Below are 14,448 nucleotides of genomic sequence, written 5' to 3'. Positions count from 1 at the left end.
GGCTCACTTGGTTGGAGCGTCATCCCATGAACCAAATGGTCACAGGTTCGATTCTGGTCAGGGCACATGCCTAGGTTGCAGGTTTGATCCGCGGTAGGGACACGTATGCGAGGTCCTGGTCGTGGCACCTACAAGAAGTGGCCGATTGATGTTTCCCTCTCACATCGATGTTTCTCTCTCACATTGATGTTTCTCTCTCCCTCCCTCTCTCCCTTCCTTCCTCTCTAAAAATAAATAAATAAAATCTTTTTTTTAATAAAAGGAAATTCTGACCATCATTCTAAGTGAAACAAGTCAGTCCCAAAAGGATAAATATTGTATGGCTCCACTTACATGAGATACCCAGAGTACTCAAATTCACAGAGGCACAAAGTAGAATGGTAGTTGCCAGGGGCTGCGGTGAGGGGGGAACGGCAAGTTAGTGTTTAATGGGTGCAGAATGTCAGTTTGGAAAGACGAAAAGCTCTGAAAATCGATGGTGGTGATGGCTGCACAATAATGTGAATGTATTTGATGTCACTGAAATGGACATTTTAAAAAGGGTTAACATGGTAAATTTTATGTTATATATTTTTACCATTAAAAAGCCTCTTTGGGGGATTTCTAAAATCCTAACCAAGATTCACCCAGGGACTTCTATAATGAAGGAACTGAAATGGAACAAAGATCAGATTTTGGCTAATCCTTCCATCTTCCTGTATCACTTAATAGAACAGGATATGCTCCAACTGTGTTTTGAACCACCATCAAAGGGAATTTTTTTAAAGATTTTATTTATTTATTTTTAGAGAGAGGGGAAGGGAGGGGAGAAACATCAATGTGTGGTTGCCTCTCACGTACCCCCAACCAGGGATCTGGCCCGTAACCCAGGCATGTGCTGTGACCAGGAATCAAACCAATGACCCTTTGATTCTCAGGCTGGCAGCACTCAATCCACTGAGACACACCAGCCAGGGCAAAAGGAATTCACTTATATATTCTACAAGGGACACAGTCTGTTTTAAGGTTAAGTATATTAACCAAATTCTAGAAACAAGGTACAGAATATTTATTTTTAAAACATGCTGCCTAGCTATCTAGATCAGAGCTGTCCAACAGAACTTCTAAGATGACAGAAATACTCTTTATCTGCGCTGTTCAAACTGGTAGCCACTAGTCAAGTGTGGCTGCTGAGCAGTCACTATGTAGCTAGTGAAACTAAAGAGGTAAATTTTTAGTATGATTTAATTCAGCTCAAATAACCACATGTGGCCACTGGCTACGATACTGGTCAGTACCATCTAGATCTTCACTTGCGCATGCTTCAGGAGTCAAGATGAAACGTGCCTAGACTGTAAATTCATGGTTGCTGCCCCTTCAGACTCCAAATGCTGTCCTATCCGTACTCTGCCACCACGAGCCACATTAGACCCCAGGAAGGACAGACCACTTTCTGAGTACCCACTATTCAAGGCACTATGAAAAGACCTTTTGTGAGCTTTATCTCATTTAACCCTACAGCCCTAACATTTAACCCTAACATTAAGTACCCTGTGCACAGGGTATATAAAATTTCTTCACACGCTGAGAGTCTGGCCACTAAGGGAAACCCTAGCACATAAAGCCCAAGTCTCCAAACTCACAAAATTTGTAAATTACCAGATACCTAGAATCCCAACCTTCAGAGGTACTCGGGAACGGAGCCGTTTAGTCTTCAGGGTTTTAAGCTGATGTAAGCGATTCCAGATGGTCTGTTCAGCCTTCTCCCTATAGAGATCAAGAAGTAGACCTGAACTTGCAAATAAACTACAGAGCAATCTAAAAGGGTAGAACAATGGGAATAAAATAAAAACCTGCAATACTTTAAATGAACACTCAACCTTTAGGCTTAGGGAAAGTAGGCAGGGAGCCAGTTGAAGAAGCAACGCTTGCTGTAATAGTCCTAGAATGGCGCCCTTCCTGCCCATCTTGAAATCCTGACAAGCCTTTAAGCCGAATTCAGAAACAATCTACTTCACAAAGCCTTGCCCAGCTCCACTGTTGGAGAGTTTATTCTCCTTCCTTTTAACTACCATATCACTTTAGCTATTCTTTCCCTGTGCTTGGCATTTATCATTTTTATTGTCTGATTGTTTTCACCTCGTGCTTTTCACCAGATATGGGATCTATTTGTGCATCTGTTTGAGTGCCCATATCAGACTAAGCTCCTTAAAGCCAGGCTCCATGAAGGAAGGGTTCCTTTCTGGATCTCCCAAAGCACCTAGTTCTGTGTCTTGTAGCAGACACCCTCAGAACAAAAACGTTGAATTAATTAAATGATAGTACAGCCAGCTGAGAAAACATTAACATGCCTTGTACTTATAAACAAAGTACAAATATGGTATGTTCACCTCTGACGGACACCACTCACCTCTGCTCAGAACACTGTCCCCCAGCCACTGACTGCACCCTAGCCCTTATGATGTGAACAACATCATAAACATGTGCCACTAGCTCCAAGAAAAACCTCAGGAAAAGTTGGGTGGCTCAGCACACTCTGTTTCCTCATCTGTACAATGGGTTTGATAACACCACCTACCTCAGAGTTGGTGTGAGAATTAAATTACTTAGTGCGTGTATAGTACTCAGCACAGCACCTGACACACAGCGCATGTTCAGCGAAAGTCGACCAGTTCTATCGTTACTGTCTACACTGCGAAAAACTACAAATCCATTGGCTCATCTCCACAGATAGGCCAGCCTGGCACTGTTAGATGTGACATTATTATTTAAGATATATTCCTCGTAGGTAAAGAACAAATTCCCACCTGATAGAACATGTGACAAGGAGGATCACATCAGCCTGAGTGAAGAGCAAGGAAAAAAAAGAAAATTATGATCTTTGAAATCAGACTTGTAAAATCACTGCCCATGGCCCTTTTTTTTAATTGTGAGAAAACATGCATGACATTTACCATTTTAACCAATTTTAAGTGTGTAGTTCACTGGCATTAAATACATTCTGATTGTTGTGCAACCATCGCCACCATCAACCTTCCAGAAGTATCTCATCTTCCCCACCTAAAACTCTGGACCCATTAAACACTAATTCCCATTCCCACCTCCTTGCAATCCATTTTTTAAAAGAATTCTTTCACCTTTTTTTAAAAAAAAAATTTATTTATTTATTTTTAGAGAGAGGGGAAGGGGGAAAGAGAGGGAGAGAATCATCAATCAGCTGCCTCTCACACATGCCCCAGCTGGGTGCTGGGCCTGCAACCCAGGCATGTGCCCTGACTGGGAAACCATTGACCTGCTTTGCAGGACAATGCTCAACCGACTGAGCCATGCCCGTCAGGACATGTAGTCCATTTTCATCTTAGTTCCTTGCCTGAAAGTGAGCACCACTATAAAATTTTCAAAAATAATGAAATAAATGTACACCCTGGTCCCATTCTACACACTTCGTGCAAGGAACTCACTCTCTGCAGGCCATTCTCTGCTCCTGAAACTGCATCTAAGAACTGGCACAAATGCAGTCTCACCCAGGCCCAGAGAACAGAGGGAAACAGGAATTGTGTACCTCTTGGAGATTATCAGTCCGCAGGTAGCCACTCTTCTGTAAGATGGACCAGGCTATCTCTGTGTCATTCACGTTCATCTGGCAGCCATAGGTCTCAAGGTAGACTGCAATGAGAGGAAGATTCCATGGTAGGCAGACAAAAAGGCACCACATCTCATAAAGATTCCTTTGCAAATGCCCCATAAATATTTGACACAACTGGTTATCCACTGAGTCCCCAGATGCCTCAATTCTAAGACACCATTAAATTGCAGATGTACCACAAAATTAACGACAGCCTTTCAGAACAAAAGAAATGCTACATCATTTACACACACCAACTCTGCGCCATGTCATTTAAAATATGGGGAAAACATGCACCTGAGGAACAAGGACATATGGTTATAAAAACAATTACAAAAGTGGGGATTAGCTGACAGCACTGACTGTCAACCTATAGGAAAAATAAATTTAAATCCACACATTACACTCCTCCTTCTCAAATGAGGTTCTCCAGCCTCTGGAGGTAGTATCAGAGGCAAGAGCGTACATAAAGCCACAAAATAAAGATGAGGCAACTTTCTACAGTAACTTCAAACATCTTAAATGAAATCAAGCACAGTCATGACACAAAACACATTTGCACAAAGCTTTAAGAACAACTTCACACTCGAGCTAGGTCCTTCAAACTGAGTTCCTCTATCAACCCCTGCCCTCACCAGCACACTAATTTACAGACCCAAACAAATTCAAATAAAGTTAAAAGTTGAGCCCTGGCCTGTGTGGCTCAATGGATTAAATGCCAGCCTGCGAACCAAAAAGGTCGCCAGTTCAATTCCCAGCCAGGGTACACGTCTGGGTTGTGGGCCAGCTGGGGGCGTAGGAATGGCAACCAACCGATCCATGTATCTCTCGCTTATTGAGATGTCTCCCCCTTTTCCCCCTCTCTAAAAATAAATACATAAAATCTTTTAAACAAAGAATTACATAAAATCAATAGAAAATAGCAGTAATTTTAAAAGAAAGAAAAGGAGGAGGGAAAACACGAAGGGAGAGAGGGAAAAGGAAAGATCAGGATTTTTTTTTAAACCTTCCTTGGCTCACTTTCCTTGTCTAAAAAAGGAAAACACCAGTACTTATATCAGAGAGGGACTGCAGGAAACAACAAATTATAAAGGACTGAAAAATACCTAGCAGAGGTCACAAGGTGTACATACTCCATGATCTACTAATTCAACTCCTAGAGATTTATTCTGGAAAAAATATTTGATGGAAGCAATATCTATCTATCTATCTCTCTACCTCTGTCTATAATGGAGACAGATAGAGAGACACAGATGTAGACATAGATACAGATGAGACACTCATAGTATTATTTATAATATAAAAATTTTTCAAACAACCTAATTTCCAACTATAGGGTGCAGGTTGGAAAACATCACGGTTCAGCACAATGTGGTATTTTGTACCAATTTTTAAAAATTTAATTATGAATAATGTAGTACTTGGGAAAATGTTAAAAGAAAACAAGTTACAACTAATTTTCATCTTATGATAGCAACAAAATCCTTAAGAATTATAAAGGGAGCACTGGCCAGATAGCTCAGTTGGTTAGAGTGTCATCCTGATATGCCAAGGTTTCGGGTCTGAGCCCCAGTCAGGGCTCACACAAGAAGCAACCAATTAATGCATAAATAAATGGAGCAACAAACTGGTGTTTCTCTCTCTCTCTCTCTCTCTCTCTCTCTCTCTCTCTCTCAAAACAATACATAAATCTTTTTTAAAATAATTATAAAGGGAAATAGTTTTCTGAAAAAAGGAAAATGGGGAAAGGTCTGATTGTCCCGTAATTTCTCTCCAAACTTTTTTTAATTTTTTAAAAAATATTTTATTTATTTTTTTTGTTTTTTAGAGATTGGGGAAGGGAGGGAGAGAAACCTCAATGTGTGATTGCCTCCCACACGCTGTCCCCACTAGGGACCTGTCCAGCAACCAGGCACGTGCCCTGACCAGGAATTAAACCAGCAACCCCTTGGTTCCCAGGCCGGCACCCAATCCACTGAGCCACACCAGCCAGGGCTCTCTCCAAACTCTTTTTAAGGCATTTAATTGGCTGCATAATGTTTCTAAGAAAATCTCTGCCTAAACATAAAGAGTGAATTTCTACAGCACCAATTGTGAAAGCTGCCTTATCACTTAAAACAAACTAAAAGTCAGAACAGAAATTACAGGATTTCCAAAGATAACCAAAGAGAGACTACCAGGACTCTACCCCCCACCCCAGTCATGTATATCAACAATATAAGTTTCTTCATATTAATGTTACTTGGTGGAGTTTGATGATTCCTTAGCTTAGCAAGCCTTCCCACACTGTTAACCCTCCAAAGCCAGGTCTGTAATAAAAGCACAGTTAAGAATCAGGCCATGGATGCTGGAAAAGCACACAGCAGAAAGCCCAAAGAGAGACAAAAAGTAAAATCAACCTTTTCTGTGCCTTCCTAAAAGTTCATCCACTGTGAGATACGGGGGTGGGTCCACCACATCTGGAGAAGACAGCTTCTCTGGAGGAACTGAAGCACTTCTTAAAAAATGCTGAAAGGTCGGTCCAGCAGCCAGTCTAGAGCCAAAATCCTTCTGAACTCCATCCTCCTGCTGTCCCTCTGGACTGGGACATGTGGTGGTGGAGAAACTGCTGTGTGCCCTGCAGGCCCGGAGCAGCAGCCAGGACACAGAGGCCAGCGACCCCCAGCCCAGACACCTCTGTGCTTGGAGGATACACTGTAAACGATGCATGGCACCAGAACAGCCCAAAGCCTGCAAAAGAATGACAGACATCATCAACATTTTTGAACCCTGTGTATAGCGCACTATAAGTACTTCAAATATATTAGTACATTTAATCCTCACAAAACCCAGGAAGATACTTTTAACAATAGTATCCCTATTTTTACAGGTGAAAAAGACTGAGGTGACTTGCCCAATATCACACAGGAGTGCCAGAGATGAGATGCAAAACCCTGGCAGTCTGTTTTCAAAACAAAGGGGTGGTAGAGATGAGATGGGAAGCCCTGACAAAATAAAGTAGCGCCACATGCAGGAACAATTAATTCCAAAGGCTTTGAGCATATTAACTCTTTGAATCTTCACAGCAATCCTAAGCAATACAGGCAACAGGCACTGTGATTGTGCCGTACAGAGATGAGGAAAGACACAAAGAGGCTGAGGTACTTACCTGGCTCCCACAGCCAGTAAGCAGCAGAGCTGGCCCCCTTGCTATACTGCCTCCCAATACTGTGAACAGAACCTACTCTTTGAAGGCATCCTCCTTTGAGTTCCTTCAAAAGGAATAAATCTAACATGGGGGGCACCATAATGACTGATCAGTGACTCCTACCCTCCAAGAGTCTCAAGTTCCTGCCTTCACACTTCCCACCCATGGCTGGAGGGATGGAAAAAGACACAACCTTTACAATCTGCCACTTTCCATCAAAATTACCTCCACAGAAACCCTTTGACCAAGCAGTTCCATTCCTACATATTTATCCCACAGATACACCCTGACATGTGCAAAATGACCTCTGTATATTTGTTGCAGCAGTGTCTCTAATAGCAAAAAAATGAGAGGTCTAAATATCATCAATGGGGGACTCGTTAAGTAAGTCATGGTACATCCACACAATGGAGTAAGACGCAACTGTTAGAAAGTGAGGCTGAATATATACATGACAAGAGCAAGGAAGGAAAGTGCTAGATACTACCTACAGTATGCCATACTGAACCTGTGCAGGAAGGAAGTCGGGAACATCAAGGTACATATCTGTAAGTGCACACAGTACCTCCAGAATGCATAAGAAACAGTGACTACCTCCTAGGAACAAACCCAGGTGACTCAAAGTACAAGATGTGGAGCCCTGGCTGGGTAGCTGAGTTGGTTAGAGCATCGTCCCAATATGCCAAGGTTGCAGGTTCAATCCCTGATCAGAGCACATGTAAGAAGGAATCAATGAATACATAAATAAGTGGAACAGCAAACTGATGTTTCTCTCTCTCTCTGTAAAAAATCAGTCGATAATTTTTTTTTTAATTTGGAGACATACTTTCCACCACATATTCTTAATAGACTGCTTCACTCCAACCATACCAGACATGTTTACTCAATTTCACTAGTTTCCTAGGCTTTTACACATGCTATTCTCCCTGGCTAGTATATCTTCTCTCTACCGGCTTGGCCAACTCCTATGCTATTTTTTAGGTCTCTGCTTCCCCCTGGAAGCCTGTACTGGCCACCACCCTCAAAGTCTAGGCTGGGGGTCCTCCTCTAGGTTCCCAAAGCCTGGTTATAACTCTCTAGAAGAGTCATTACATTTTACTGTTACTACTTAACTCTTTGTCATCTCTTATAAACTGAGAGGGCCCTGAAAGCAGGAAACAAATCTCATTCATATCTACATTGGGGGCTGTACATGTAAAATGAGCAGATGTGGCCTGTTACCTCCACAAGCTGATAGTCTGCTGTTTGTGCTTGAGGCAATAGCAGTGCTAACCCGCGTTCAAGTGTCAGAGAACAGCAGACTTTTAATGTGAGTCACCAATTTCCACCCCTGACTTGTTGTGTGACCTTGAGGAAGTCAAATTCCTGCCCCTGGGCTGTGAAATAAGGAGAAAAGTAGAATTTACCTCCCAGAGATGTTGTGAGAATTAAAGATTTTTAAATCCCAACTTGGCAGACAGGAAATTTTCAGTAACTTCACATCTGCAGCCACACCCCTTCTCAGGGTGAGTATGGAGCATTGTGGTTCAGACCCTAGAGTCTGACACAACTGCTCCGGAGCCAGGTAACTTTAGGCATCTGGGAGCTTCTTAAACTCTAGGAGCTTCCATTTCTTCATGTGTAAAATAGGGATAGTAGTACCTACCTCCCTGTCTGTTGTAAGGATCAAATGTGTTAATGCAAATAAAATGCTCACATAGCACAATGTAGGGGACTCTGGGGGAGCTCTGAAATTAATTGGTAGTCGGCAAAAACCATGAGACAACATCTCAGTGTAAGTAAACATAATAAAGGGGCCCAAGCATTTCACCGGGTGGTTACAATGTGTCAGGCGTGGTGATAAGCGTGTCCCGTGGATTACCGTATTTAATCCTCACGGCAACTCTGTGAGGCTGATTCTATGGTCCCCACTTCATAGGTGACGAAGCTAAGGCGTGGGGTGAGGAAGGGTGACTTAAGGTCACACGTGAGTAGGCAGCGGGACTGGGCTGCGAACCCAGACAGTCTGACACCAGGGTCTGCGCCGCGACCACCGCGCCACGCTCCCCTCGAACACGGCGCATTCCCGGACCTCCACCGCCCCTCCTGCCCACGCGCTGACCCCGGGCGGTGCGCGGGCCTCCTCCGACCCGCGCGCCGCTCACCTCCCGCAGCTCGAGCGCCCAGCGTCGCGCTGCGAAAGCTCCTCTCGGCGAGCCGGGCTGCCCTCCCAGCTGTCCACAGCTGCGTGCGCACGCTCGCAACTTCCGTTCCTCCGCGACTTCCGTCCGGGTGGGTCCAAAGGAGGTTCCTCCTCTGTAAGTTCCGTGTGGATTCAAGCCTCCAGCTTTGTTTTTAATTTTTTCTTAATCGGTTCTAGAAACACCAAGATGTTGCTCCACCCAGTCATACATTCATTGGTTATTCTTGTATGCGCCTTCGCCCAGGCTCCTTGCTTTGAGAAACATCCACTGCTCTTTGAACTGCACGGTACCCAGTAGCCGGCATGTGGCAAGTGTGCGCTTGAAATGTGAGTGCCAGTTAAATGGGCTCTAAATGTGAAACACACTGGGTGTCAAAGAATGAAAAATGTCTCATCAATAATTTTTGTATTGATCACTTGTTGAAATAATATTTGGGATATATTGGGTTAAATATATTATTTAAATTAATTTCACCTGTTTCTTTTTACTTTTTAATGTGGCTACTGTGAAATTTTTAATTACATACGATTCTATTTCTATTGCACAGCGCTGCGCTAGAGGTTAAAGACTCCCAGATTCAAGTCTCCAGCCTGCACCCACCCCTCCTCCCTCCCCTGGAGTTACAGATCCATAGTTCAGCTGCCTAAGTGGCACCTCTCCTTGGACGTCTAATGACCATTTCCAACTTTATACAAAACTCTTCACTTCCACAGGCACACATCCTCACCCAAAACCTGTTCCTGCCCAGTCTGACCCATCCCCGTGAATGACCCAAGCATCCTCCGAGTTGCACTAGGAGACACTGAGGAGTCATTTTGTTTCCTTTCCCTCAATCTCTGCACTCAATCTGTCAGCAAATCCAGTCAGCTCTAACTCCAAAATGTCTCAAATCTGACCACTTCCCATTTTTCCATTCTGCCCTTGCCCTTGTCTCCTACAGACTGTTTCCCACATGGAGCCTAAGAGAGCTTATTTGTTTTGTTAACGCAAATCACATCACTCCGCTGCTGAAAACTCAAGGTGGCTTGTCATTACCCTTGCAATAAATTCAGATTTCCTGTTGCGTCCTAGAAACTGCATGATCTGGCCTCTGCTTACTCTTACTTCCCCAACCACTTCTTACTACTCACTTCTGGTATGTTTTCTCTAGCTGACTAAACTGCAACTATGCAATTTTATTTTACCCCTTCAATATCCCAAGCACATGTTTACCTCAGAGCCTTTGTACTTACTATTCTTTTTCTGCAATGTTCTCCCAAGTTGTTTTATGGCTGGCCCCTTCTCATCATTCATGCCTCAGCTTAAATATCATCTCTTCAGAGAGGCCCTCTCTGACCATCCCATACCCACTGCTCCCATCGCTATCACATCATTTTCTTCACAATACTTACCACTATGCAGAGTGATAGCATTTTTTAAATTTCCCATTGCCTCTTCCCAGACTTTTAGCTCCTTGAGAGCAGGGATATATTCTGTCTTGTTCACTGCAATATCTTCAGGCTCTAGCCCAGAGTCTGGTTTATAGGAGGCTTTAATAAATATTTGCTGAATGAATAAATGATTGCTTCATGTCTTTGCTTGTGTTCCCCAGAAGCAGACCCTGAGACATGGATTTGAGTGCATATAGGTGATCTCAGGAAAAACACTGATGGAATTGTCAGGGAAGGGGAGACAGCCAATAAAATGTTATAAAGACAGTTGCCATGATGGGCATCTGGGTCTTAATTCTGTTGGGGAGCTCTGGGAAACACTGTAAAACAGATAACCTCATAATTATTTCACCTAAGGGGAGAGGAAGCTGGGGTAGTTATAGACTAGCAGTCACAGTGGAAAGATGCTGCTACATGTGCTAATTCCCCAGTGCTTCTGCTCTGCCTACGCAGGAGACTGTGGTTGGGAGAAAGCCCTCTGTCAATAAAATGCAGGCACTGGCCCCAGCACTCTGAATTAGTAAGGTTCTGGGGGCCCTGACAGCCCCTGATGCAACTGACCCCTTTGGCTCCTCATTAGAACTTTGAGGTTATTATTGGCCCTTTTTATAGGTAAAAAAACTGAAAATACCAAAGGTAGTTATGGGCTGAAGCTCACACAACTAGTGCATGGCAGAAATGAGATCCACCCACAATCCAATCTGATCCCAAGGCGCTATTCTTACCACTGACTGACTAATTCAAAGTCAGACTGGTTGGGTTCCCCTTGAGACCCTGATGCTTACCATGATGGCCATGGCCAAGTTAGTTACCCCTGCTGATTCCCTGTTCCATTGCCTATAAAGTGGCTACTGTGTGGAGAATACACTATATTGGGGGTAGGAGGGAATGGAAGTAAATCAGGAGAGCATTCAGGAGGCTGTGGCAGTTGTCCAGAGTATGGAGTCCTGGACCAGTGTGGTCTCTTGGGGAAGTGAGGATGATGGAAACAACCCTGGATTTCAGGACTTCGAGCATACTGCAATAAAGTTTACACTCTCTGCTTAGATGAGTGCTGGGTGCCAATTCAGTCAAATATACAAAGGCAAACACAGGCCAGGAATTGTACTATGGTTCTTTTTTATTCACTGTGGTTCTCCAGATAATTTAGGATGTGATCTGATCATTTGAGGGAATTATCAGCACCATTTTGAAAGTACAGAATTTCAGAATTCCTCTTGGAAAACTCTTAGACTCTAGAGACAAGTTCCTGGGCACTCTAGGATCTAAAGATTCTCAGTGGAGAAATATTCGGGTTTACTGTCAAAGTTTTTACTGCACACAGAAGATGTCCCCTCCTAATTTGGCCATGAGGAAGCCCCTTCATGGTGGCAGCACCCACATCCCAATAGAAGTTATGTTGAGGGGGTTAACCTCCCACCTACCACACCAAGGAAAGAAAACGTTCCTTCTCCTCTGGTGACCCCAAGCACGGATTCTGTCCTTCCAGACACAGCAGTTCCCCATTTCAGGTCCTACTTATTACTTTACCATGGTCCTTCCCTCTTTACTCTCAGTCTTGTCCTCTTAGAATCACAAGAGGGGAATTTTAGAGCTGGCAGGAAGCCACTTTTTAGAGCTTCCAACCTGGGAATCAGTGAAGAGTTAGAATTTGAACCCAGGTCTCCTGGCTTCTTAGAAATGTGCTCTTTCAAATCTGGACCTTCACCCTAACAGCCGCATGGGGAGGTGTCACCTCCTTCCTTTGTGCCCGGAGCAGGAGGCAGCAGGTAAGAGGATGTTTGAGCGACTGTTTTGCTAGTTTTACTTACCCATGGGGCAAAGCTGGCAGCATGAGGGATATTCACTGGGACCTGTTATGCTGCCCCCACCTACACACATGTGCACTCACATACTCAGCAGTCATTCCTAACATCCCTAGTATCCTGCCCCACACACATACCAGCCCACATGGGTGCCAGGGACCATTTCCCACCACCACCCCCATCACCACCACAGTCCAACCACAAGGGTCCACTTTCAGTTGCCATGTGGGAGGGTCTTATACAGTGTTGTGTCTTCAGTAATGAAGGTGATAAAAACAAATCCCCCAGATTCCAGGTGTTTGGGGGCACCACGTTCCATCTCTCCTTGGGATCTGTCACTTGGAATGCTGTTACTCCTTCCACCTGACTGACTCCTACTGGTTGATGATCATTCTAATTGCTACTGAGCAATTATTCCTCCCCTCCTACCACCCCACTGATGTCAGACTCAGCTACATGACTCATTTTGGCCAAAGGAATGAGAGTGGATATAATGCTGAGAGGACATAAATGTGCTTGTGCAGTTTGCTCATCTTTGAACTGCAGTGATTTCCCATGAGAAGAGCCTGCCCTAAGAGCGTATACCCTTCATCCTGGGCTCCAGAAGGAACGAACATAGAGGAGACCTGAGCCCTACCCATAGCCTGGACCAAAACCACCCAGCAAACCAAGCTTCTAATAGTCAAACTGCAGTCAACATGCAGCCTCAGGGGCATGAAAATAAATGCTTGTTGCTATGGCCACCCAGATTGGGTTGTTTTCCTCCACAGCATTATTGCAGTAGTAGCTGATTTTGAGCATGCGCCTTCAGATAGACATCAAGTCTCCTTCTGAAACCTACTCCAACCCCCCAGAGCAGGTCAGAGTCCCACTAGCCTCCCTGCTATTTCCACGTGTCTGTCCAATCTGAGTCACACATTTGGTTGTGAGAGGTGCTGACTTTCTTTACCCTGGACATGGAGACCTGTCAGTCTGGCTACCAGAAAATTAGCTCCTGGCCCCAAGGACAAGCACAGAGTAGGTAAGCACTAGATGTCTCTCAGATGAAGAGTGGATTAACAGGGCCTGGCAGGGTAGCTCAGTTGATTAGAGTGTCATCCCAATATCCCAAGGCTGTAGGTTCGATTCCTGGTCATGGCACGTACAAGAGTCAATTACTGAATGCAAAATAAGTGGGACATGTCTCTCTCTCTCTCTCTCTCTCTCTCTCTCCCTCTGTCTCCTCCTCCCTCCTTCCCTCCCTCATAAATTAAAAAAAAAAAAAAGAATGGATTAACAGATGGATAGGTAGATGGATGGATGGGTGAGCAAAGCTGGAATATCTCTGCTTACCTGCCTTTCCCCAGGTTTCTAGAACAAGCTCTAGCTCTTGCTTGTGAGGTGACTTCATGGGGGCCTCAGTTTCTTCATGGGGAGACTTGATCAGAACCGCTTAACCTAATATTGTAAAATAGCCTCTAGCCACATGTGGCTACTGAGCACTTGACATGCAGCTAGTATGGATGAGAAACTGAATTTAAATTAATTTCAATATAAAAACTGACACTAATTTTAGCTATTGGAAAACTTTGGTATGTTAGAACAAGTTAGGTATGGGAATCTACTTTTTTAAACTGCAAATTTTATGAAATCTAAATGCAAATCAAGCATTTCCTCTGAAAATTTGGCATCTAAACAGAGATGTGTGCGAGTGTAAGATATGCACCAAATGTCAAAGACTTAATACAAGAAAAAGAATGTAAAACACTTCATTAATAAATTCTTATATTATATGTTGACGTGATAATATTTTAGATCTATTGAGTTAAATTAAATATATTATTAAAATTATTTTCATCTTTTTTTAACTTTTTTTAACGTGGCGACTAGAAAATTTGCAATTTACATATGTGGCTCACATTATATTCCTAATGGATAGTGCAGGGCCAGAAAGTCTCTAAGGTGAACAAGGGCTTAAAGTCAGAAAGACCTGCTTTGAAAATCCAAGCTTAGACATTTCATAGCCGTGTGACTTTGGGCAAGTCACTTTCCCCCTCTGCATCCCAGTTTTCTTACTTGTGAAATGGAGAGCATCGTGCCTACCATAAAGATGTGTGGTGAGGATCCAGGGAGGAGACATGTGTACGGTGTCTGGCGGACAGCAGGCACTCTGTAAATGTACACTATCATTACTATTGTCGCTGTGATTTCCCAGACAACGCAAGCAAACAGGTTGTTGTAAACACGGCAAACTCACTTC

At 43.7% G+C, this 14,448-nt stretch overlaps 1 protein-coding gene across 1 annotated transcript in view; it reads right to left on the bottom strand.

The window, feature by feature from the left end:
* The window catches only part of CDK5RAP1 (CDK5RAP1 mitochondrial tRNA methylthiotransferase), a 31,365-nt gene extending 22,329 nt beyond the window's left edge, over positions 1–9,036 (bottom strand). The window contains exons 1-5 of the mRNA XM_053926963.1: positions 8,936–9,036; positions 6,004–6,334; positions 3,542–3,645; positions 2,787–2,821; positions 1,646–1,746 (exon numbers count right to left, since the gene is read on the bottom strand). Coding sequence (XP_053782938.1) covers positions 1,646–1,746; positions 2,787–2,821; positions 3,542–3,645; positions 6,004–6,313 — 550 coding nt within the window. The 5' untranslated portion in view covers positions 6,314–6,334; positions 8,936–9,036. The remainder of the gene's footprint in view (positions 1–1,645; positions 1,747–2,786; positions 2,822–3,541; positions 3,646–6,003; positions 6,335–8,935) is intronic.
* Between the last annotated feature and the right edge of the window lie 5,412 nt (positions 9,037–14,448).

The sequence above is a fragment of the Desmodus rotundus genome, chromosome 6 (assembly GCF_022682495.2).
Source record: "Desmodus rotundus isolate HL8 chromosome 6, HLdesRot8A.1, whole genome shotgun sequence".
Lineage (NCBI taxonomy): Eukaryota > Metazoa > Chordata > Mammalia > Chiroptera > Phyllostomidae > Desmodus > Desmodus rotundus.
This window is presented reverse-complemented; position numbering and strand designations above follow the sequence as displayed.